At 36.4% G+C, this 27,348-nt stretch overlaps 1 protein-coding gene across 8 annotated transcripts in view; it reads right to left on the bottom strand.

The window, feature by feature from the left end:
* Window positions 1-231: 231 nt before the first annotated feature.
* LOC131427694 (protein rolling stone) overlaps window positions 232-27,348 on the bottom strand; it is a 233,170-nt gene continuing 206,053 nt past the window's right edge. For all 8 annotated transcript variants that reach the window (XM_058591121.1, XM_058591120.1, XM_058591124.1 and 5 more), the window contains one exon: window positions 232-4,688. In XM_058591121.1, the coding sequence (XP_058447104.1) occupies window positions 4,385-4,688 (304 nt within the window). In that variant the 3' untranslated portion in view covers window positions 232-4,384. The remainder of the gene's footprint in view (window positions 4,689-27,348) is intronic.

The raw sequence follows: 27,348 nt of genomic DNA, 5'->3' as shown, positions 1-27,348 counted from the left end.
CTTCAATCATTTTAACGGTCATTTCGAATATTCCTTTATTTGGGACAGTACTCACATGTGTCATGATGGCGCCACGTTACCCTATCAAAAACATCCTGTCTGTCATCTAGACTGTGTTTATTTTTTTCATTTACCAACAGAGTTGCCATTTATACAGAATTACCTGTAATGTATTGATTTGTATACGTCCATGCGAATTTCATGCAGGATACAGATTTAATACATATTGCCAAAACTATATACATAATTGTGCCTACTTCTCATCCTCCAACGCAATACAAAATCGAACCCGTTTTGTTACAATATTTACTTGCTTCTGGACTGCCGCCACTTAATTTCGGGTGAAAACCACCAACACAATAAAAATAGTCTAGATGAACAACGTTGAGTCAAATAAATGGTTACCTTCCAACATCGCGAAAAAGGTAAATATATTTTCAACGTAATCCAATAATTTAATGTGACGATTCATTTTCAAATATTATGATGAAATCAGGCATCCCTGCAAGCAGCTGATCGGTGTTGACAAACGAGGGGAAACCAACTAGTAAAAAAACTTTTACATAACACAAGGGGTGTACAGATAGTAAATAGTTCGCGCAGTACAATATAGGTGGAACTAGTGCATCACGAAAAATTATTTTTATAAGAATTTACTCATACTGTCATGTCTGTTAGTCTGTGATCCAGCGTTCAATTTTGGACCATCATTTTCGCTCGTACATTTTTGTTTTGAAGTTGTGCATGCACATGATTAGGTGGTGTTGGAAACCAATACTTCATAAACATTCTCCAAGTGATTCGTTATGGTGACACACATGATAAAAAACATGTTGAAGAAAAATTCGTGTCACGAACACTAAAGTGCAGCGATGCCAGATAGTAGTTGTGTCATTTCTGTAGATTGGCATTTTTCTCGGAAGCTCTCACGGTGGAAAGTTGATAAATTCAAATTTCCGTGGATTTCCGTAGAAAAAATCCAATTTCCGTAGATTTTGTCCTCGGTTCGGTAAATCTACGCAGATTTCTGTATATCTGACATTGCTGTTTGTTTGCCCCACCTGTTTCTACCTCATTGCCTGTAAATAGAGTGGGTTCAAGTAGTCTGCCAACGAAAAAGAAAAAGCTGCTGACTTTAGGTGCTTAAAAACAGTAATTATAATTTTTATTTAAATGCTTTGTATCTCTTTATGGATGTCTGCAGAAAATTCAGTATTTTGAATTTGAAAAGTCTGCAACTTTTGATCAATGAAGCAGAACACCGAGTCACTAAAGAACGGATAAAAATTCTTTCTGGCGAAATAATGGCTGTAATTTTCACCGCTCTAATACGAAGAGTCGAGAAGATAGAGTAAGTGCGGAAGAGTTATTGATAGAAGAAAAAGTAAACAAAGGTAATCTGTCCAATGCGATATAAACAGGTGGTGCAGAGCACATGGCTTGCTTGTGTTGGTAACCAAAAAAAAAAGTTCGATATGACGAAATTCATGAATAATAAACATGCTTTGATTCAATGTCAACTAGTTCGAACGGTATGACGAAAGCAAGTACGCAGTTTTTTATGTTATTTGACTTGTTGAAGCAAACTTAATTTCACTAATGTCGTTATGTCGTTCTCGCTTGACTATCCCAGTTCCAACCGTAACTGCTGTCATATTCATACATTTAACAGTTCAAGCGAAAACGCCATAACACAAAGGTGTTATGATTACCTCAACTGTTCCTACCTCATTGTAAACTGTCACTTGCTGATGTGGTCATTTGAGAATAGACCTTGGGGCCGTTCAAGGTTAACGTCATTGTTAACGTCATTTTCAATAATTACTAAATTAATGACATTCCAAATTTGTATGGAAAAATCATCATTACTGCCCTTACACGTTAATTAAAAATGACATTTCTTTTTTAGTAATGACACTTAATGATCGTGTAAGGGTCGCTTTAAATCGCTGCTGCGGTTGCCAGTTTCTTGTTATAATTTCCAGATTTCAAGCTGGCACAAATTGTAACTAGAACACTCCAAACAGGCGCGTATACATGGGGAGGTTTTAGGGGTTCAAACCTCTCCAGAAACCTAAAAAAATATTGTTATGTTACGAAAACTCTTCTCTATAAATATGCCAAGTTTCGCGCCTACTCGATTTGTTGTCCCAAAAAGTCACTTTGCATACTTTGTTTTTCCAAAATTGATCCAGACTGTTTTTTGAATGGGGCTAAACATTTTCAAACAGTCATTGACGAATATGAAAAGTCATACAATAAAGTGTAGTACTAGTGATTTTCACAAAATCATTCAAATTTTTCAATTACAATACTGTAAAAAATTCTTAACGAGTCCTACACTGAAAAAAAAAATAAAAAAAATTGAGATTGATTTACAATATATGGAAGGTTGGCAGAGAACATAATAATCGATGTTGGGAAAAAATTTCATTCAAATAAAGAATTGCATTTTTTGTAATTTGACTTCAAATTTATAAGATCGATTTTTTTCAGTGTGAAATTCGTTTAGTAATTTTTTCAGTATTTTCATTATATAATTGGACTTATTTTGAGAGCCTTGATTTTTTGTAGGATTTGTCATTTTTCGACAAAAAATGGGTAAAAATGCCTAGTCGAATCCTACACTGAAATATATTGATATTCAGAATTGAAAGTCTATTTACAAAAAAAAACATCACTTTCGAATTCAACGAAACTTTGTCTCAAGGTAGACTATTTTATTCTCTTCTAACCGTCCATGTATTGTAAGGCGGGTAGTTTTGAGAAAAAAAGTGATATTTTTTGCAAATATCGGGCAACCAGTATTCTGTGAAATCTCTCAAATTGACTTTCCGTTTAGTTTTCGATAAATAGACACCGTAAAATTTTTCTATTAAAATAAAAAATGTATTATTTTTTGAAAAATTGGTTTTAAATTTTTAAAGTAAAAAGTTTGACTGATTTCATGAAAATCACTAATACATATTGTAGGCTTTGTAATTTGTCGTCAACTATTTGAAAAAAAAAATGATTCGAAAAGTTTAGCTCTTTTTAAAAGACAGTTCAGATCAATTTTAAAAAACAAAGTATGCAATGTGACAAATGTCTACATGTCCAGAAAATTTCATTCAAATCTGAGAGAATTCTGCCAACTGAGAAATTGACATACCGCAAAATTCGTCATATTTAAGTGAATTATAAAATGAATAATTTTCAACGAACGACTTTATAAAAAAAAATCAAATAATTATTTACATACATCCGTAACCGTTCTGAAACCCCCTCCGAAAAAGTATTCTGGGTACGCACCTGACTCCTCCAGAACATGCTCTAAGACGTTTAGATTAAAATAATATTCTACGCGGCAGTGAGCTAGGAAAACAAACAGTTTGAGTCATTTCAAGGACTTCAAAATTCAGTGTTCGTAGTTTTCTTAATGACGTCACACACTTATTCACTTACACATACTGATGAGCGTTCACACGTACACACAATGGCAATCACAATACACTGGGAAAAAAGTTTCAGTGGATGAGTAGATAGAATGAAAGGATATAAGAATAATACATAGATTAATTATTGAAATATCAATTAAACAAAATGTTATCGTATTCCTATAACCATTCCTAATTGTGTGGTGTTTTAGAAAATAAGATTCGTTTTATGTCTGTTTGCCTGTGATGTCGGTTTCCTGAACCTCAAATCGAAACCAACAAGGCTAACGTGTTTCTATTTAATACTGATTCTTTGTGGCTTAGAATTATTTTCGGAAGATTCCGGAGCCCCTCTCTAATAGTTGGTACAACCGAGCTTTTTTTTTTATTTATTAACTTAGACTCTACCGGTTAACAACATCGTTCCAGTTTTACCAATCTGCTGTGGGTCGGATGAGGGTAATTCTTGTATGTATGCAATCAAAATGTAAATGCTGTGCGGCGACGAGCATGAGCGAGCATAGAGTTTTTTTTATATCTTCCTCTCAAAAACACTAAGAGCCAGTCGGCTTCCGGCTGACAATCTTCCTAATCTGACTAAAATTCTGTGTACAAAAGAAAACCATCTTCCGCTAAACGATCTACGTAAAATTCTATTATCAATTTACATAATTAATTACTTCACTGAACAACGCCGTTGTTATTCCTTGTTTAATCTATATCTTGAATCAAACGTTGCAGGAAGGAGCTTCACTCCCGCAGATGCTAATAGTGTTCAACAATGACTTTCCAGAGAATTACTTGAGCTAGAGCGATCCGCACTTCACGGTGTCGTAACGCGGGTGGCGTCGGCTCTCGTTTCGTCGCGATGAAGTGGATCATTACTGGGTTTTCCACCCACCTGGCGCGGCCGTTCGGTTTGCGGGCGTGGCTCTCGAACCGCACGGCTGCTGCCCATCGTCGGTCCATCACTTGAGATCAATGACGGTCGACGGGTTGAGGAACTGCTCCCGCTGGGATTCCTCCATCGCCGAAAGTGTCCGTGTAATCGAGCTTACCTTCTCCCGGCTCGTCTTCCGGGTGCTGCCGCTGCTTGCGGAACTGTCTGGTTCCGGGAGGCACACTCGGGCGTACAGCCACACCCGAAGACAGTACAGACAGTAGCAGATGAAGTGAACGATAAAGACGAAGAACACCCCCAGCGCACAGATTACAATCGATTTGCCCGGTTTCTGCCAGTCGAGCATTTTATAGATGCTCGACTCGTTGTGCCTGCAAGGAAAACGAAGCGAAAAAGATAAGATACGTGAGGAATTAGCACTTGGTTGGTGGTTAATATTTATATGTTTTTTTTTGGGCTTGTCATTGGCAAGTGAAGAAGAGAGATTTGGGAAACGCTGTCCGTGAGACTCATTGCAATTTCCGTTCCTTTGTAGAGATTATTTTACTAAATAACTTTCGTAAGCTTAGTGTTTAACATAATCTAACATTTTCATTTGAATGTTAATGGGAAACTAGAGAGGAAGTATTTAATGGAAACGCTTGGTTGTTTAGACCCAGATAATGAGTCATGTGTTTGCATTATTCTGACATAGCCAAAGTTATTTTCCCACGAAGATTGTGCTACTAAAACTGTTGTCAAGTTGGGCTTCAATTCATTGGAAATCGCGTTTGCACTCTAAAGAGGAATTCGTTATTGGGTGAAGTGAAGCAGCACACCGGAAAAGTGAATTATGTAGAACACTGCAGCGTACATAAGCTTGTTAACCTTCTTATCGTTCCTCTTTTAATGACATTATACTAGCTTGTTAGGTAGTTGCTCCAAACACTGATTAAAGGCATTTTAGCATTCTGAGGTTTGTGGTTGCTTCTCCCAGTTTGGTGTTTTTACGAATCCCACAGAACAAGTATTCGGTGCATGCACAGCGACATTCCACTGTTTTAAATTTTCCAGTCCGACAATTAGTTTGTTTTTACTCCTACAAAAATAGTGTGGAAATTTGGTGTTATGTTCATATAGAAAGAAAAATTTGTTGTTATTCTACATAAAGTAGAAGTTTTTTACAGGTATGTAGTGTTCATTTGAAAAATAAGTGGATAAAAACTTTTTTTAAATTCTCCAGTAAAACTAGTCCAACTCCTCATACTGAAAATGGTTCAACATTGGGCCTCTGTTTGTCGGGTTTGTTGAACGAAAAAAATGGCACCCGGTTCAATGGTCTGTTTACACAAAAATATTTCATGCAGGATCTTCATCTTGACCGGACTGATGGAGCACCGAATTATTGAATGCTATAAAAAATAAACAGGACTTGAATTTATGTGAATAATTCGATCGTTGAACGACGAAATTGCTAAAATTTGCCAAAATTAGGAATTTTAAAACACATATAGGGTAAGGGCTCCCTGTTTCATCTCATTTGTAAGGACGTCGCCTCGAAATCCCGATTTAGCCACTAAGATCACTATAACTATTTCATATTACTGCTTCATTCGCCTTGCTCCACGTTGAGGATTGATTCACATTTCTTAAAAATTTAACTAATATTCATAAAACAACTAAAAACACTTATGATGTGTTCACTACTCTGCTCCTAATTTCATCGCAATGGATTTTTATCCATCCTATCGTTGGTCCTTTATTCTTCCTATAAATTGGCAATGGCGACAGCAATCAAAACAAAATATTCCACTATTACACTCTCAGGTTCAAAATGTCGGAATTCTTCTTGAAAACGGCCTAATGCCAACTATGAGACAACACACGATATTTTCAAAACCAGTTTGAAATCATTTCAACGTTATAAATTGTTCGGTCGTTTCCGTTACCTTTAAATTTAAAAGCCAGAGATGCCATTTATACCGATTTATCTATATTGCATAGATTTTTGCGTTCGCATACTGATTTAAATCAAAGTACAGATAAAAAGTGAGAATTAAAAAAATTCTTTCTCTGAGTATCTATTAGTATTTGATTGCAGTGATTCTTTTAAAGTTTATTAATCAACGGACAAATCACATGTTAAAGTGGAGTTGATTATGAACACTGATAAACATTTATATTGAAAGTAATACATATTTTCTATGAAAATATCTGGCATGCACAGTCGATGAAACACGAACACTTCACAGCGTTATGTTGACGTATAGCGGAATTAAACCATTGCTACTAGATTTGCTACAATGGTTATTTCATTAGTATTTAACACGCTCTATCTGGTAATATTCCGAAACAGTTTTATGGAAATGTTAATATCAATGATATAATTAAACTAATGTCACGGATACCAAAAACATACTTTTTGATGATAATTTGAAGAAAAAAGCCAATTTTTGTTTAGTAACATTCTGAGATAACTTGGCAACTTTGCGAAACCAAATGAGATGAAAACAAAGTGCAATCAAGTGAACTAAGGGAAATACTTTCATCTTCTATTTTTGAAGACTTTTATTCCTTGTCCGGTAGTTTTTGAAGTTTTTAATCGTTAATTAAACAACTGGCAAGTCAACATTACTGATTATAAAGTCATCCAGCATTCAATGGTAGTGTAATTGTGCGAAATAGTGATCATTTTTTGAGACGAATTGATATTCAGATATTCAGAAACATGACGAACTGTAGATCTTGAGACGAAAATGTGTCCTAAATTGAAAAGTGAGTTCATTTTGAATGAAAAAAAAACGATCACCGAAGAATTTAAAACCATTTCTTTTACAATAGCTTTTATAATTATTTTAAAACATTTCACAGTTTGGTCCAGGTAGGTTGTAAAATATAATTCATGTTCAAAGTAATGAGGTGAAGGGATGAGATGGGAATAGGAGTTCAGATGAAATAGGAAGCCGTTACCAATCGGGATGAAAGTAGTATCAAAAATTACCTTGGAAATTAATTTGAAAGACATCGTTTTATTTGTAAAACCAAACAAAAATGTATGATTATAACAAACAAAAGCATTAGTTGAAACAACAAAATTTAAGGTAATTTATTGCAACCAAAAAGTTTGTGAATTATTAGTGCTACAATTATTAACTTTATCTAAAGTTAGTTCATTCATCCAAAATTTTTCAAATTGATTTAACTGAGAAATTGTTTGTCGGGAAATTGATAGAAACGCACAAGAAAAATATTTGTTATTTCTATCAAAATATTGGTTAAAATAAACTTGTCCACTGAGAAAAATCAATTTTCAAGTTTTGCAGTTTCAAGCAGCAATATTTGTTATATCAAACCAGCTTTTCTTTTGTCACTATTTTAATAAAAATATTCGTTGCATGAAACCCAAATTAAGTTATTTTTACAATTTTTTTGCGTGTAGAAAGGCTACACGGTAAATAAAAACTACCTATTATTTGACTTCTTTTTACTTTATTTTGTGTTCTTTTGAATCTTTTCTTTCAATTGTTGTCAAAATATAAAGAGCAAAATACCCAATAGCGTGAGTTTCGTTCAATAAGCTAAAATTATGCAAACCGTTTCAACTTGAGATTGAGTCAGTACGTCTCAACTGTAGAGTAAATATAACTCATCTTTAAGGTAATTTGAAGTGGAAAAAGCTTGTTTTTACCCCCAAATTTATGCTAGGTGCACATAACCATTTTCTTAAGTTTAAGGTGCACATAACCATTTTCTTAAGTTTATTTCAGTGCACTGATGAGTCGAAGACGAAACGTCATCTTTAAGTTTACTTTGCACGTGTCTTACGGAAACTACCTAGAGCCACTTTACCTAAAATAAGGTTATTGAACGGAACCCCCGAATCGGGTGGTATGTACTTAAAATTAGGTTGTTTTGCGGTTTCGTGTATGCAATCACTGTGAAAATAGACTTTTGAACCGAGACCCGGAGGGTCGTGGCTCATATACCATTTGACTCAGTTAGTCGAGTACGCAAAATGTCTTTGTGTGTATGTATGTGAGTATGTAACAAAAATGTACACACAATTTTCTCTAAGATGGCTGGACCGATTTTCACAAACTTAGTTTTAAATGAAAGGTCTCTTGGCCCCAGAGAATCCTATTGAATTTTACTTGGATCGGACTTTCGGTTCGGGAGTAAGGGGGTAAAATGCGCAAAAAAGTGTACTCGATTTTCTCAGGAACCGCTCAACCGATTTTCTTCTACTTAGATTAAAATTAAAGGTATTGGAGTTTGTTTGTTTGTTTGCTCTAGATCTTAGAGTCCCATATATTGCTATTGAATTTGATTTAGATCCGACTTCCGGTTCCTGAGTTATGCGTCAAATGTGCAGAATGAATATAAAAAATGCACTCGATTTAATCAGAGACCGCACATCCAAGTTTCACAAACTTAGGTTCAAATGAAAGGTTTTAAGATTCCATATATCACTCTACCGAATTTCATTGGTATGTGACTTCCGGTTCCGGAATTACAGACTGATAAGTATAAAAAACTCAGATTTAAATGAAAAGTATTATGTTTCCATAAGTTGCTGTAGAGATTTATCCAGATATGGCTGGATATGGATTATATGGCTTCCGGTTCCGAAAAAACAGGGTAGTGTGTATTGCAGCCTTTCTTATAGAGCGATTATGCAAAAACCTGTTTCAATCCATCTAGAGGTGTAATGATACCTTTCTCATATTACTCATAACATCATAAATATACAGTGGAATTCGCAAAAACAACTGTTCATTGAATAGAAATCGGAAAGTTAGTTCGGATTTGATCTAATTAAATCTACAAATTCTGTTTACCCTGTAGTTCCGGAACTGGAAGTAGTATCTACAACAAATTAATTAATTAGTATTAGAACAGTGTAAAACTGTAAGATTTTTTCGTTGTTCCTATGTTATAAGTTTGTGAAAATCGATTTGACCATTTTGAAGAAAATAGAGTGAGATCCTTTTTGCAGTTTTTGGTCACCACACCACTAGCAGATATCCGTAACCGTTTCATTTTCTTTATAAGGTGTACGAAATAGAACAAAAGATGCATCGTTCGTGTTGTGTTTTCTTCTACCACGTTGCACGTACCGGTGTTGTACATATTGTCATTGTATATGGCGGTTTGAAAGCTTTGGCACTCATCGCCCTGGAACTGTGGAACCGGATGTCGGATCCGAATGAAATTTCACAGTAGCTTTTGAGACAATGTAAACTTCAATTTAAACTAAGATTTGTGGAAATCAGTTCAAGCATCGTTGAGAAATCGAAGTGAGTTTTAGGAGTTTTTCTTCATTGCTTTCGTTGCTTCCGGAACAAGAAAAGGGGGGACCAGTAGTGCCGAATTAAGTTTATATTCCCACAAACTAATAAGTTTTGCAAACTAGAAGAATTTATCAGACAGTTTTATGGGATTCGTACCTGTTTTTGACCATCGTTCGTGGAAAAATACTCCGGAACCAAAAGTCGGATCCGGATTAAATGTTCTAGAATTTTTTAGGAAATTATAAGACCTTTTATTTGAATTTTAGTTGAGCTGTTTCCGAGAAAATTGAGTGCACATTGTGTTCTCTAATTTTCACATATTACCCTGTAACTCCGGAACCGGAAATCGGATCCAAATGAAATTCAATAGCTGACTATAGGACCATAAGACCTTTCATTTGAATCTAAGTTTGTGAAAATCGGTTCAGCCATCTCCGAGAAAAGTCAGTGCACATTTTCGTTACATACATACACACATATCCACGGACACGGTTGCACACACAGATATTTACTCAGTTCGTCGAGCCTCGGTTAAAAAGACGGTTTTTACAGTGATTGCAGAGCTTTTCTATTTGATTAGACAAAACCGTAAAAATTCTTCTAAATTTGATTCAAAATTGTTTCAATTTCACGTTAGTTGTTGGCAAACCAGTCGATTTCAGCTAAACCGGTTCTGGAAGTACCGGAAATAGTTGTCGAAAACTCAAAAACGGAACTCCCTACATTCTCTCAGAAAAAGCTAATACTCAACCAAAAAGGTCTACGTTTATAAAAATAGACTAATTTGACGTTTTTTAGGACGTTCCTGCGCAAATGGGTGAGATATGTTTAAAGTTTGAAACCGTTATTTAGAGCGAAACTGCAAAAAAAATCTCCTTAACTTTCCATTAACTTGGATCAAAACTGTTAAAAACTATAAAAGTTATGTTAATGTATGCCCAAACAAACTTTTTTGTTCTTATTCAAAGAAATGTTTTTTGAAGACTTTCTTAGTATTATTAATGAAAACATGAGTTTAATGAGAAAGACATTAAAATAGGTTTTTTTAGGTTTTAGTTTTTCGGTTGCTTTCCTAATTCCTGAAAAAGCATTCAACTTTTTTTTCAGGGTATATTTTTTTAGATAGTCCGATCAATTTTCTACAACTTCTTCTAGGACACCGTTTTTGTTCAATCCATAGTTCGTGAATTACCAAGATTTGAAGAAAGTGCATGCAAAAAAACATTTTCTCTCTTTTTAAAAATTAGTCACGTGTCGAATTGCTCTCCGAATCCATGCAAAACAAATGATTCGTCATACTCTAAACGTGTGCAAAACTTCATCCGAATCGGAGTATGTAGAGTCTCATGATGATGATTTTTGGAATTGACTATATATTGAGGAATGAGTTATTGTTCGGACCTTGTGTCGTTTTTTCTTTAACAATATTTTCTACGAATGCCAGATTGTTTTGCTGTCTTCAAATGTGTTTTTCCCGTTCTTCCTCGTTAAAATTCTCTCGAAAATGGCATGTGTGCTGATTCCAGATGATTTCATGGCAAAAAAGTTAGTTATCCATACCAAATCCCATACAAACTTTAAACCTCGGGCACAAAAATAGCCAAAATTTCGAAGAATCGTGAAAAATTTGGCGGAGCGAGGAAATAAACCTTTCAATTTCTTTCTCATGCAACCATGTCCTACTCTAATAGACAAGTAGAAATGATCAAAAACTAATAAACTATTCTTGGTTGACATAAAATAATAGATTTTTTTTTTTCATAAATACGTTTATTTCTTAAGGCAGTTTACATAAGTTTTTCTTCGCCGTAGCATCACTTTTACATAATATTCTTATCCTAATTTAATTCTAACATAGTCACAACGTTTTGCATTTATTAAAACATATTCTCTTATTACTTAAATATCATCTTAGGTAACTCGTCATTAATTATGAAATCTACTCGGAAATATTATTTGAACCAAACGATTAACTTCTATAAATTATAAAATAAGCTGTTATTTTCAGACATTTTGTTAATAATTTCATAAACTGTTTCGAGTTTGTTTGTATCATTACATTATTTTTATTCTAATTTAGCTATTGGTTGAACTCATGGACGCAGCTGGGATCAGAACTAAGTCTTGAAAGGGGCCTTTATTAAATTGAAACTCCAGTTTTCTTTATGAAATGATAAATAAGTTTCATGTATGAAAGGTCACGACAAGCAAGAATGTCTCGAACTGGGACATTGGATAGTCTACCTTGGGTACGCAAAGAATTTATTAGTTGAGATCTGACATCACGATACTCCACGCATGTCCAAACGACATGATCAATATCCCGATAACCTTCTCCACAAGCACAATGATTAGTCTCGGAGAGCCCAATTCGAAGGAGATGTGCATCTAACGTGTAGTGATTGGACATGAGTCTGGACATCACACGAATGAAATCTCTACTCACATCCAGTCCCCTGAACCATGCCTTTGTCGATATTTTCGGAATAATTGAGTGCATCCACCGACCCAGATCATCTTTATCCCAAGAAGCTTGCCAGCTGGCAAGTGTTCTTTGGCGAGACGAGCTATAGAATTCGTTGAAAGCAATTGGTCTCTCATAAATTTCACCCTCAATAGCACCACGTTTGGCTAAAATATCGGCTCTTTCGTTGCCAGGAATGGAGCAATGAGCCGGGACCCAGACTATAGTGATTAGATAATTATTGTTCAATATGTCGTTCAGGCACTGTTTTATTTTGCCCAGGAAAAACGGTTCAGTCTTGCCAGTCATGTTTGAGCGAATGGCTTCAATTGCACTCAGACTATCTGTGAAGAGGAAATAATGGTTTGGAATTAATGTGACGATTACACTCAAACTATAATGAACTGCTGCTAGCTCTGCTATATAAACAGATGCAGGTTCTTGAAGCCTAAATGAGGCCGAAACATTATTGTTGAACATACCAAACCCTGTCGCTTCTTCAATTCGCGATCCGTCCGTGTAAAACATTTTCTCAGAGTCAATATGCCTGAACTTACTTGAAAATATTTTTGGGATTTCCGTCGAACGTAGATGATCCGGGATTCCACGCACTTCGCGCTGTATGGATGTATCGAAAAATAAAGTTGAGTCAGGGACATTTAGGAGGCTGACACGGATAGGAATATATCTTGAAGGGTTGATTTCCTGTGACATATGGTTAAAATATACTGTCATGAATTTTGTTTGAGATCGAAGCTCGACTAGTCGTTCGAAATTATTAATTACCATGGGATTCAGCACCTCACATCTTATTAGCAGGCGTGATGAAAGCTCCCAAAATCGATCTTTTAATGGAAGAACTCCCGCCAGAACTTCAAGACTCATTGTATGTGTCGAATGCATGCACCCTAAAGCAATTCGCAAACAACGATACTGAATTCGCTCCAGTTTGATAATATGAGAGTTTGCAGCGGAACGAAAGCAAACGCATCCATATTCCATCACTGAAAGTATCGTTGTCTGATACAATTTTATTAGATCTTCCGGATGAGCACCCCACCAAGATCCTGTTATTGTTCGAAGAAAATTTACTCTTTGTTGGCATTTTGTTATCAGAAACCTAATGTGTCCTCCCCACGTGCATTTGGAATCGAACCACACCCCGAGGTATTTAAAAGTTAAAACCTGTTGGATCATTCTTCCCATCATATGGAGCTGAAGCTGCGCGGGATCATGCTTTCTTGAAAAGACGACTAACTCTGTTTTCTCCGCAGAGAATTCGATACCAAGATGAACAGCCCAATCGGACAAGTTATCTAAGGTATCTTGCAATGGTTTATGCAGATCAATAGCTTTGGGTCCAGTAACTGAAACCACGCCATCATCTGCCAATTGTCTTAGTGTACATGGGGTTACTAGACAGCTGTCAATGTCATTTACGTAAAAATTATAGAGGAGCGGACTGAGGCATGAGCCTTGCGGGAGACCCATGTAACTATTTCTGAGTGTTGCCAAATCGCCATGTGAAAAATGCATGTGTTTCTCTGACAAAAGGTTGTGCAAATAATTATTTATAACCGCTGGGAGTCCATTTTGGTGAAGCTTGTCTGAAAGAACATCAATGGAAACTGAATCAAATGCTCCTTTAATGTCTAAAAATACAGATGCCATTTGTTGCTTTTGAGCGAAGGCAATTTGGATGTCAGACGAAAGTAATGCAAGGCAATCATTCGTCCCTTTATTTCTACGGAAGCCAAACTGAGTATCTGACAACAAACCGTTCGTCTCGACCCAAGTGTCGAGACGTCGTAGAATAATTTTTTCGAACAATTTTCTGATGCAGGACAACATCGCAATGGGTCTATATGAGTTGTGATTGGAAGCTGGTTTCCCCGGCTTTTGAATGGCGATAACTTTCACTTGTCTCCAGTCAGGCGGAACAATATTTTGCTCAAGAAACTTGTTGAACAATTCCAACAAACGTCTTTTTGCGAGGTTGGGCAGATTCTTCACCAAGTTGAATTTAATTCTGTCCAACCCTGGAGCGTTATTGTTACAAGACAAGAGTGCTATAGAAAATTCCATCATTGAAAATGGGTTATTAATAAAACCATTATTTGAAGGAGATTCCCGTATAATGCTCTGCGTAGGAACAGAATCTGGGCAAACTTTCCTAGCAAAGTCAAATATCCATCGGTTCGAGTATTCATCACTCTCATTGCCCACGTTACGATTCCTCATTCGTCTGGCCGTGTTCCAAAGAGTGCTCATTGAGGTATCTCTTGACAAACCTTCGACAAAATGTCTCCAATAGCTACATTTTTTGGCTCGAAGTATGCTCTTGTACTTGGTTTCTAAAACCATAAGTTTTTCAAAATTCTGAGGAGTTCCTCCTCCCCGTTTTAGAAACGTCTTGCAAGCATTTTGTTTTGCGAGTTTAGCCTCTGAGCACTCTTTGTCCCACCAGGGGCTGGGAGGCCTTCTGTTAGTCGTTGGCCCAGGAAAGCGTTTAGTTTGGGATTGTTCTGCTGCCTCCAGAATCGAACAAATGAGGAAGTCATATTCTTCAAGTGGAGGGAGCTCTTCCATTGAATTCAAAATACTAGAGATACTACTTTGGTATTTAATCCAGTCGATATTTTTTGTCAAATCATATGGAATACTAGCGGAAGTAGCAATGCAATTGCTACTGCTAATTGAGATGATGATTGGTAAATGATCGCTACCGTGTAAATCAGGCAGTATTTTCCAGGTGCAATCTAGTCGAATTGATGTTGAGCAAAGAGATAGATCTAATGCACTTGGGCGTGCCGGAGGTCTTGGGATCCGTGTCATGCTACCCATATTTAATACCGTCATGCTAAAATTGTCACAAATGTTTTGTATTAAAGATGATCTGCTATCATTGTAAACGGAACCCCACATAATACCGTGCGAATTTAAATCCCCCAGAATCAATCGTGGTGCAGGAAGGGCTTCAACCATTTCATTAAGCTGTTGCTGTCCAACTTGTGCTTTTGGAGGAATATAAACCGAAGCTATGCAAATATCTTTGCCTTTAATGTTTATTTGGCAAGCAACAACTTCTATACTAGAAGTTGAAGGGATGTTTAATCTATAAAAGGAATAGCATTTCTTAATTCCCAAAAGCACTCCACCATACGGAGAGTCTCTATCGAGACGTATAATGTTAAAATCATTAAAATTTAAAGCTATGTTTGAAGTAAGCCATGTTTCGCATAAAGCAAATACATCACATTTTTGACTATGCAATAATATTTTAAATGAATCAAGTTTTGGCATGATGCTTCGACAATTCCACTGCAGGACAGTGATTGTATCATTTGCGACGGGTGATAAATTATCCATCAAAAGATACAAAACCTGAGACAATTGGCCATTGAGCTGATAACTGCTTCAAAAAGGTTCTAGCTATTGGAAGGAATGCCATTATGAGGGTCTTTAAGGGTTCAGATATATTGAATGCTGAGAAAATCCATTCAACAATTTCCGAAAACTTCAGTAATCCTGTTGGTGGCTGTGAAATGGAGCCCACTGGATTATTATCTTTTTCTGTACTAGATCCTGGATTGGTTTGTGAATTTGACAAACCAGGAGGCACAGTCTTTGGTTTTGACTTTTTTTGTTTAACACGGGGATCTTTTTTTGAAGATGAAATTTTAGGTGTCTTTTTTGGTAATTTGGAGGAAGACTTCTTTCTCTTAACTGACCCTTGGGTAGTGATAAACGAATTACCTTCACTATTTTCGTCAGAGTCAGAGTCCTCTGGTTCCTCTAGATTTGAAAACCCGTTTTCGGTTTCCAAAGGGGGACATCAATGACCGTTTTAAGCATTTCTGCATATGTGCGCTTAGACCGTGCTTTTAAAGAAAGCTTAATTTTGTCTTTGTGCACTTTAAATGCAGTGCATACTGAAATATCATCATGAGGACTATTCCCACAATAAATACATTTTTCAATTTCCTTGTTGCAATCATTATCTTTATGAGGCCCTTCACACTTAATACATTTTGGTTTATTACTACAGTAAGTAGCTGTGTGGCCGAATTTTTTGCAGTTCGTACAATTCATTACATTTGGAACAAAAAGCCGAACAGGGAGGCGAATTTTATCGACATAGACATGGGACGGCAACGCAGACCCGGCAAATGTCACTCGAAACGAGTCTGATAGGCGATAAACTTTTTTTTCCTCTTCATGAACTACTGAGTACAGTTGTTTGCACTCCAGTATTTTCACACCCTCAAGCATAGAGTTCTTGAAACGACCAACACCATGCTTGAGTAAATCATCTACCGAAAGACTCGCTTCGGTAACAACACCGTCAATTTCGACATCTTTGGAGGGTATGTAAACTTTATACTCTTTATTGAAATGTTCCGAAGAGACAATATCATTCGCGTGTTTCAAATTATTTACCACAACACGAATTTTATCGTTATTTACTTTTATGATCTCTTTGATTGAAGAGTATCGTGATGTCAAACCTTTATTAATTTGAAAAATGTTTAATGGCTTTGATATACGTCTAAAAAAGACTATCCAAGGCCCAGAAGAGCTCTCCTGATATTTTTTCGTTCGTGGGGGTATCGGATTCATGCTAGGATTTACGTCCATGGATTCATCCATTACATTAAAATTTTTAACTAAACTTTAAAATAAAATTTGAAACCAACACTACACAGTACTCAATCAAAAGGAAAAGAAAAAACTTCTACCTTGAAATTGTTGTCTATCTCCGTTGCACTGCCGTGTAGATCCTCGATAAAATAATAGATGGTAAATATGAAACGTTCGATTGCATGGGTAATGAGAATGACATGAACATTCACATTTGGCTTTCGTTATCGATATACGAGGATTCTCCTCATCAACTTGCATTATTGTATCGCATTTGTACTAGTTACAAGTTTTACTTTTTTAATGTATTCAAATTACCCGACACCATCACGTTCAGCGATAAGTGCGCTTCAATGTATTTTTTATTTCTCTCTCTTTCATCGATAGGCTGTTCGATTCATTCATTCATCCACTATGTGAAGCGAAAGCTTTCAAAGGGCATTTTATATAATGATCCTACTCGCTTTCAATTGACAGGAAATCTCACGGCTCGCACTGAAAGTTAATTGATGGTTCTACGTTGACATTTACTTTTTGCGACTTCCTGTTCCAGAGTAAAATACAATCTTTATTAAATGTTCAACGCATAGTGCCTTGTTTGTTTTGGGCTCAAGTTGAAAATGTGCAGAGATGATTTGGGACCGGCGATGGACCGACAATGTCCTAATTGTCGGTGCGGGAAAAGCGAGAATGGAAATATTTGCTAATGATTTCTAACGAATTTCTAATTCATGTTGATTCTCAGAATATGTTGGAAAGGTTCTGCATCTTGCAACTTTTAAATCGATACTTAACAGCTTAACCAGTAAAACGACGAAGAAATTCAGCAAGATTCACAGCATTTGAACCCAGAAAATGTACAGCTTCGGTTCGATTCGAAATTCCTTGTAATACTTATAGAACCACATTATCGGTTCGGAATGAATTCCAAATCAAATCCCATTCCGCATGAATTTCGGCTCCAACCAGTTGGTATGAAAATCTATCGGAATTGAGTGAGAAAAAGTGAACTGAATTGTCAATTCGTTTTCTCTTCATCTTCTCCGAAACGTAAACAAAATTCCTTAGAATATGGATATTATTTTCTGGATTCTATTCATAATATCCATTCGGAAAATACTCATATTCAAGGAACACCAATAAACCGGAAGTCACTATCTCGGATTTCGAAACAGCCTTGAACATCAATTTTCCGGTACCTGCACCAGGCCTGTGTGCAGGGGGGGGGGGGGTTTGGGGGTTTTAACCCCCCCCCATGAATAATTTTTTTTAAATTAAGTTTCATGAACAATGGAGTACTTATTATATTAAAGTGCAAATAACTTGACAATTCATACTACGTTTGAGATTTTTTTTACAGTTTCAATATTGTGGATGACTTTCTGTCAAGTGTTACTGGAAATGCAGTCATCGATGTTACGCATTTGTATAGTGCGTGCCCGAAGTACCGACTACCACCGCTCTCAATAACGCGCATCTCTTCTCTAGAGTAAAGCCCAATACTCACATGCAGGGGAACTATTTCTTTAATCGTTTTCGCTAAAAAATGTTCGACAAAATTGCCCCCCCTTTAATGATTTCTGCGCACGAGCCTGTCAGAATTCGTTTTACATTGTCAATATAGTGGATGAGGCGCCTTTTCGCCTTTTGGACACCCACCTCTCCCCTTGAACCCCCCCCCCCCCCCCTTGGATGATTTCTTCGCACGGGCCTGACCTGCACATAAAATCGGTTCCAAAAATACCCATATTGTAAGGGGTTCCAAGGAATATCAATTAACCGGAATTCGCCATCTTGAATTACCTCCAACATCATTTTCTGCAATCTACTTTTCCAAAAATATATATATTGTAGTAGTTTCCATGGAAAATAAATGAGCTGGAAATCGTTTTCATTGTTTTTTATATGAATCTAATACTGTTTTCGTATATTGATCAAAGCAGACCGAGAGCTGGCCCAGAGTCGCCCACACAATTCTTGAGATGTTCGTTTTAACAACCTGGGGCGCTCTAGATCGGATTCCAATCGCGTAGTTTCGCTCTGAAAATTTTCTCGGGTCACATCACGACATCCATGCGCGTTTTCTTTTTTTTATGAGTTGTATAGGCGCACCACGTGTTCGTTTTACTCGGAGTCAGAGTCGCCCGCGTGTAGGTTCAAAAACGAAAACAGTATAAGTGTGCTACAATCGGTCCAACCGTCTCTGATAAATCTAAAAAAGTTCCATTTTAGAGTTTTCAATCACTATTTTCGGTACTCCCGGGAAAGGGAGACTAGAATTCGGTATTTTCCGAGATGAGTTTGTTTGGGTTGGCTGATAAGATGCAGAAGCCAGAAAATTTTGCAATCGGTTTTGAAGAATCCGCTGCATTTTGCATGGTCACTTATTCAAAAACTCTTGAAATTGCTAAATTTCTGTTTGAGCTGTTAGTAGAATATTCTCACTAATAGTACTGTTGTTTTACCGTTAAATTCCACTATGTAATAGTGACTGTGATAATAGTGGCTTTGTGAGAGTGTAATGACGTGACATAGTGGAATTCAACGGTACAACAACGAGGGGACGGGTATAGCGTGATGGGTAAGTCGATGCCTTTCACGCAGCCCGCCTGGGTTCGATTCCCAACCCCGCACATAGGGTCAGAAAGTTTTTCTGGCCCGAAGAGGTGAATGACATTAATGTTAAAGCCTCTATAATTGAAACAAAAAAAAACGGTACAACAACAGTACTATTAGTCTTGAAATTGAATGTTCAAGCTTTGGAACCTGAAGTCGGATTTGAGTAAAATCAAAAGTTAAAAAATTATCTATGGGATCTTAAGCCCTTTTATTTCACTAAGTTTGTGAGAATCGATTTAGACATGACCGATAAAAATAGTTTTCTTTTGCACATGTCACGCCGGATTTTTTAAACCGAAAGAGGAATCTGAATAAAATTCAGGAATTTATGTTGGGGCCACAAGATCTTTCATTTGAACCTAAAAAACAAAGCTTTGGAAAGACATTCTTCTTGTGGAATTTGTCCTTCTGTTTCAACAGATTTTGTAGTCGATTCACAGCGTACAGAACCATTGCATGCTACGGTCCTACTGACTGGTGCTACGATTCTACTGACACTAAGAATCCTTTCAGGTCGGAGCTCGAACATACGATAGCTGGCTTGTAAGACCAGTTCCCTATTCATTGAACCGCCAACCGGCTATCAAAACTTCAAGGTTTTTCTAAGTTGTAATCGGCCCAGCCATCTCGAAATCGAAAATGTTATGCTTGAATCCGTTTGATGCAAACATTGCATTGAGGCGGGACTGGTCTATAGAACGATTACTTCGGAATACGATTTGCTCTGTATGCGAAATGGGACATTGAGCTAACATCTATCTGAGCCTAAAATTAAAGTTATTTGCTTGTATAAATAAATCACATGGGGCACCTGGACTTTGTTAGATTGAAAGAATACTGTGGACAAATGGAGAGTTCAGAGCTCGTTTGAAACTTAGTTTATCAGGGAAATATACTGCCCATACTTGCATATCAGTCCCATATGGAAAATCGGCATGTCGAGAAAAAGACGATTACAATTTTATTTCCGATTTTTTTGATTTATTGTGCTACCTAATGTTAAATCATGGTATTATTACTTGAAACATCGGTAATACACCTTTACTATTCCATTATTGCAACAAATGAAATTATTGAAATTTGCTCTGAATGGGACTGATATGCGAGTATTTTGCATATGGGACAGACATGAGTTGATATTTTTTTCACATTTTACTAAACAAACCCTCACTTTTTATTGCGATTACTGAAAGTATATTGAGGATAGATTTCATTCCTCAAGCTAACTCAAAATTGGCGAAAATCGATATGGGACTGATATGCGAGTATGGGCAGTATAGTAGGGGTATCTTTTTCACAGTTTAACTGTTGATTATTCATGAATGCAATAATATACTGTTTAAAACCAAGAAAAAAAAGTTCCTCGGTACGCCACTGGTTACAAACTAACGCACATCTAAAATGCCACTGTTCTGAAGATACGACCTGACTATTCGACATTCGACGACATTCAACTAACATAACGGACCAAAGAAAAGCAATCAACTAGATGAGAGTTTAAAAAAGAGGCAAAGCTTGCATCTAACTAGATCAGCAAATAAGTACGTGTGATATGCACTCACGAACGAAACCAATTCGAACAAAACGACTGATGAAAAACTTTCCGAAGAAATGTAAAAAAAAACTTTTCGTTGCCAATCACCGCTTTTTACAGGAGAAAACAAAGCGGACTTTTTTCTAATATTGTCAAACGCACTGCAACTACAGCAACCAGCATCTCGAAATCAGGTCACTCATCTCAGTGCAGACAATCCGGATTGGAATAAAATAATGTGTCAAATTTGATGTATTCATCGAAACTGGAAACCGGAGATTTCAATTTGGCAATAACAACCCTAATGTCACTGATTACAACAATAACACAAATTCACGTTTAAGGGCTGAAGCCAGTGTGTTTTAGGGTGTATTAGAGGGCTATTTTCACGCTTCAAATCTGATTTTCTCAGAAACGGTGACGAATATCAAAAAACCCAACTGACAATCTCTTAGAAAATTAGTTTAGATTATTCTGTGAAAATTTCAGAATGATTCATTGACTTTAGCGGTCGGGAAAGTCTTTTTTCTGAAGGAAGAATTGCATAGCTGAAAACGGCAAATTTCAACTTGTTCATTGAATATCTCGCCTTCAAAAGCATGGATCAAAAATCTATCCTGACAATGTCTAGATAGTTAAGTTTAGGTGCGATTAGTGCATAAAAACATAATAAAAATTAAGTGAATGTTATTTTTGTAAAGGTAAGTCGATTTCTATGGCGGCGTCACTTTAGTTCCCTGGTAACGTAACGAAACATGAGAGCGAAATAAAATCGGCTCAGCAAGGTTGCCAAACAAGCGGTTGCTTTATTGGATTTTATGTGATGTAGTCAAACTTGTAACCGAAAATATCAAAACTTTCTTGGCCACCCGGCCACATCGAGAGTCATTTTACACATTTGCGAGAGAGCATGGAGAGAAATGTAACACGCACAGCGAGCCACGTGGTTTTACGCGACCTACTGTCCTCAGCCCTTAATTGTAAATGCTAACTAGTATGGTTCGAACTATATGAAAACTTACTGTGCTGTAGTATTTACACTGATTTTTTTCAAACTACAAAGCATTACCCGAAGATGATATGTTTTGTAGTTTCTACAAAATTAATAGTACACGGAGAACTCGCAGATCACAAAATTACAATATTGCAATTGTTGTTTCACGCCCTGGTTGTTCCAACTAAAATGTTGTTGATTTAACTAACATATCTGTTGATTTTGACATAACCATTCAGGTAACCGAAATTGTTGTATTCAAATGCTGTTACTTGGCGGAGAACGAAGACAGCAAAAGGCAGAACAAAAAACCTCTTCACTTTACCAGAAGCGTTTCATATTGAAAGTTTTCAATGGTAAATGAACGTCATTTATGTTAGTTACGTAGTGGTCGTTTTATGTAAGTGAAAGTATGCAGAAGAATTTAACAGTTAATTGTAAAACAAGTTTTCCATGTGTAAAATAGATATTCCTACAGTATAAATGTTTTAATTTCATCTGAGAGTAATGTATTCTAGGACAGTTCATGTCAATGTTATTAAAACCGTGTAACGCTCAAAAATTTGCTGCTAAAGTAAAGTGGTACTATTTGTATTTTCTTGAAAGTGTATCTGTAGCATTAGGTTTACCAGCGAGCCATTCTGCAATTGAAGAAAAATTTCCTAATTCCCTGTGACCATTTTTCTGGTGAGTTACCTTTTGAGAATTGTAATCTTTTGGTTCATTTCCATATCTTTTGTGAGTTTAGTGATAAAGATATAAGCAGTTAATTAGGTAAAATTTCGTTGTTCAAGCAGTGATCGATTAGCTTCCCCCGAAGAGGCTAACAGTAAAAAATATTTATTGCAATTGGCGTTTTAAGTTCAAATAACTGAATAATTGGTTGAAACAACTGAGACATTTTTTTGCTTTCATGCATACAAGTAACTTTGCTGGGATTGTGTCTTTGCTCAATTGCACGAGGGACATCTCATTGAAACGTTTCATTGTTCGCTCAGGGTGTTTGGCATTGCTCAACTGAAACGTTTCATTACTTGTTGGGTGTCGTTGCTAAGCTGCCAGCACGATAAATAAAAAATGACAGATTAGTTAAAACAACAGTCGATTAGTTGTACCAAATTTTAACCAATCGAAATAAGAAAAACAACTAATATTTTAGTTGTTTTGCGATCGCTGGCTTTTCCGTGTAGTTGTATAATATGAAGTAAGAAAATTTAAAGTTATTTATAATAATTATAAAGAACTCCAGCTCGTGATTGATTGAAATTGGCAGAAGCAAGCACTCGATTTTGAATATTATTTTACTGCAGGGTGAAATGAAAGTGTTGTCAGGAAGTATTGTTTTACTTTCAATTTGCGAAAAGCTGAGTGTTTTTAGTAGATTACTGTTTGATGTAATCTGTAAATGAAGTGAAGTTGTGCATTGGAAAATGAAGGAAAATGCTTCCCTAACTCCATAGCTAACAGTCATAGCTCAAGTGGACAAGATACCATCAAATCCAACATTCATCGATAGAGTTGAGGTCACCGTTCAATGGATGAAACAGAAGCAATTCGAAACATTTATGTGTTTTTCTATCCCGCTGGCCTATCACAGCCTCGCCGCTGGCAGACATAAACCTCCATTGAGACAACCGTACCCATCAGAATTTCGCCCCATCGATATCGATGGAGACATGGCTGCCAGTCGTTTTCCATACTGCCGGCAACCAAAGTGACTAGAATCGCGTGGGAAAAAATGTCTTCGTCTTAATATTTGGGTTTTTAGAATTCCTATTCCAATCTCAAGTAAATTAGGAAGTGAACAAAAAAATTGTTTCTTTGCTCTATATATGTTTATTTTAATTTTAATATTTCTACTAACAACAAACTCGCCTGTTTCTTCTAAATAATTCGATGCTATGCGATTACAAACATGATCAACGAAATAGTCAGTGAAAGTGCGCGGGTCGTTTAGGCTTTCACTGTCGTCTCTGAAACAGTCCTGACAGGCCGTACGGTTAAGTATTTTACTATATAAACACAACAGAACAACACAACAAATGGTTTGAGTGGCGAATGTGAATCAGTATATAGACAAACATATATAAACTGCGGCATAGAAATTGTATGGGATGTGGTACTGAACGATAAAAATGCCTCCGATAATAAATATACAGGCTCGAACAAACTTTTTTAAATCTTGTCTAAATTTCAAATTTACTATTCGTTGGAAACGCTACTGCCATCTACTCGACTGATTGTCGCGATCTTTCAAAACGTTCCACTACGTCCCGGAACGATAACAAAATCCCCCTGCCTGTTATAGAAATGTTCCAACTGCATCAATTCGAACACTTCTCACGCGATTTCCCTAAGTGTAAAAGGCAACTATATTCTTTGTCGTATATATTCACGGCAATTCGATCGGAATAAAACAAAAATGAACTTGTCGTTTTAACCAACACCAAAACAAAAATGTTGCATTAAGTGAATGTAGCACCATAAATCAAATAAACATAGATTTCCCAGTGTAATAGTAATGTAGTTGAGCAACCCGTGACACCAAAAGCACCGTCTGGTGGAGAATGGGTGCGTAAATGCTCCTAAAATGCATGCAAAAAGTTACCTGCGCATTTAACACAACCACAGTAGCTAATGGAAAAAAGTACACCCGTTTGTCACTAGAGGTGCTGTTAGTGTCACCGTACAGTGAGAAATCTATGTTAATTTGATTTATGGTAGCACCCAAATAGTGGCGCGATGTGAATGTTGCTTCCAAAATAGTGGCGATCGTGGTGACATATGCAAGAGTTCGTCACGCTGAATGACCAAATTTTACACCCAGTTCATCTGTGAACCTGTATGTCTATTTTCTGTGATAATGCTGAAATTGATTATAAACAAACCGTTTACTTTATCGTTTTTGCGAACATATGATCCGGAAAATTTATTATTTTTGTGTGGTAGCGTTACTAAACAACCTATTCGGTATATTGTTAAATTGGGTCTGACTATAAGAAAAATATTCAAGAAAGAAGATTACCAGAAATGTCGGTATATCGTTTTTACCCAATGCTAGAAAATGACACAAAACAATAATTCATCCTACAAATACCATTTCTGTGAACGCAACGATATGATTCCCATTTATTTGGCCATTGATTTAGACTATGTTTTTGATATTACATTATGTTGAATTGTTTTATATTGTCATATATTTTTTTCAAAATATTCTAATATACATTATTACATTTATATTTGGAAATAAAAAAAAAGGGTATTTTATTATACTTAGTCCTCAATTATGTCAACACACTGATTCCGGTGATTTTCCTACTTTTGCATTCCGTTTGGAAAGTAATTTTTCGTGATGTATAACGATTATGTACTTCTCTGCGATGTCGATGATCCACTCGCGCAACCGGAGTTGTTTATGGATGAGTCTTCTTTTGAGGTTTGAGAACACTTAAGGGAACCAAATTGTGCATTAATTGTTGACTGAAAGGTTTCATTTTATTTATGTTTGCGATGCACATGTTTACCAGAGAAACCACGCAATCACGATCGACGGATTAAATCCTTTCACTGAATTCAATCTTAAGTGCTCTCGGGTTCGATGATTGTTTACGGTATGCCAAAAACTATTTGCCTTTGCTCGCGTACAGTCAATATTGAGAATATTGTCTGATAGAGAAACGTAAGTTAAGGAGCTTGTTTTCATTCGTCGATGGATGCGTGAATAACAAAGCAGAATATTTGCTTAACTGTTGAGAAGGCATCTTTCGCTTGGAATTTGTAGTGGAATTTCTCTTCTGCACATTTGAATACTCAACATTCGAATTCTGCTCGGTGGTATGAAGCAGAACGGAGTCAAATCCCCATAAAATGGACGATGAAACTGGGGTAAAACTAATGAAATGAATAATAATACCTAAAATTGTACTGGATGACCGGAAATGGGAAGTGCGCGAGCAAGAGTCTGCAGATGCGAATGATACCCTGTCGCTGAATCCCGCACACACACATATATAGGACTAGAAAGACGAACGCAAGCGCACTTCGAATACATGTTTGGCTGAATCGAGTGCGGCTCGAGTGCCTCGAAGGGCGTCTAAATGGGACGGAAAGATCATAATGTCGGTTTGCTGGGACTATTCTTATCTGAAGCGTTATTTATGATGATTAATATTAGATAAGCTTAAGGCCATCGTCCAAGTACCATGCGCGTGGGTGGTTTTATGAAATTTTCGATGGAATACAATCTGAGGTAATATCTATTATTTGATATTACACAACAAAACAACATCAATGCATTAAGCTAATCAGACATTACTAGCATTTTAAACGTTAATTACCTTAAAAAATAAATGATTTGTTAAAACAAAATTTTTATTGTATTCAACTAATTGTCATTTTAACACAAAACCTAAAGCATTAGTGATGGACAATACGGTTCATTTCAATGAGCGGCTCTGAACCGAACGCTCTTTCGTAAGAGCCGGTTCGATTGAACGGCTCATCGGTTCTTTCTCAATAAATGTCATTGTGGAGAAGCGGTTTGAGAGAATGAGTGTAAGAGCCACGAAAATACACGAGCGGTATGGGCGATCTAACGTTGTACACTTTCACAAAGTGTACGTGTGTGAGGATGATGATTGCAAGTTTATCTTTCAAAACGCAAGGGGAAAAAATTCCACTTAGAAAATGATTTATACATCTTGTATTTACAAAGCTATTCACTTATGCGAACCGTTATTTTTCATGTGAGAATTTCATTCATTTTCTACCTCTGATATTTTTTCAGCACCGAAGGTTGTGTTTGAAACATTAAAAAATTCTGTTCTATTTCAAATAAATAAAAAATTACTGGAGAATAAATTTTCCTATGTATTTTGACAGCTCCATTAGAAAACATCATCGTTAGAAAGCTAATATTTTAATGCTGAGTGACATGGATCTTTTTGAAAGCCGCAGTTCTTTTGAACGACTCGTGAGCATTCGCCCATCCTTAGCTCAGACTACACGAACCATGGTTGTTAAATTTGAGCGGGAGCACGGATGAACAACGGTTAGTATCTTGGGTATCTTTTAATGTTGGGAGCCGCGGTTCAATTTTGAAGAGCCGTGGTTTGTTCGCTCATTCTTACGAGTCGGTTCAAATGAACGGCTCGTGAGCGCTCGCCCATCACTACATCCCCCCAAGCATAAATTCGTGTCATATTTTTGTATGCAATTTTTTCTCACGATGTAACGCCACCTAACCCACTGTGTATTTGTCACACCACCACCATACGAAACAGCAGCGCGCAAATAATATAGAAAATGATGAAAAGTTTATGAAGTTATTATTTGTGAAAAATTTCAAATTTCTGAGAATACTTTGTTGTGATAAACTTAATTGCAAAAAAATAAGTGTTTTTGATTTTTCGAAATTCTGTCTAGTTTTTGAATAATTAATCAAAAACGCGACACGCACACATTTCACCTTAATGAATAAATTGAAAACAGATTAAACATGTCATGGTAC

Source organism: Malaya genurostris, chromosome 2 (genome assembly GCF_030247185.1).
Source record: "Malaya genurostris strain Urasoe2022 chromosome 2, Malgen_1.1, whole genome shotgun sequence".
Lineage (NCBI taxonomy): Eukaryota > Metazoa > Arthropoda > Insecta > Diptera > Culicidae > Malaya > Malaya genurostris.
The sequence above is the reverse complement of the archived record's forward strand: the minus strand, read 5'-3'. Positions and strand labels throughout refer to the sequence as shown.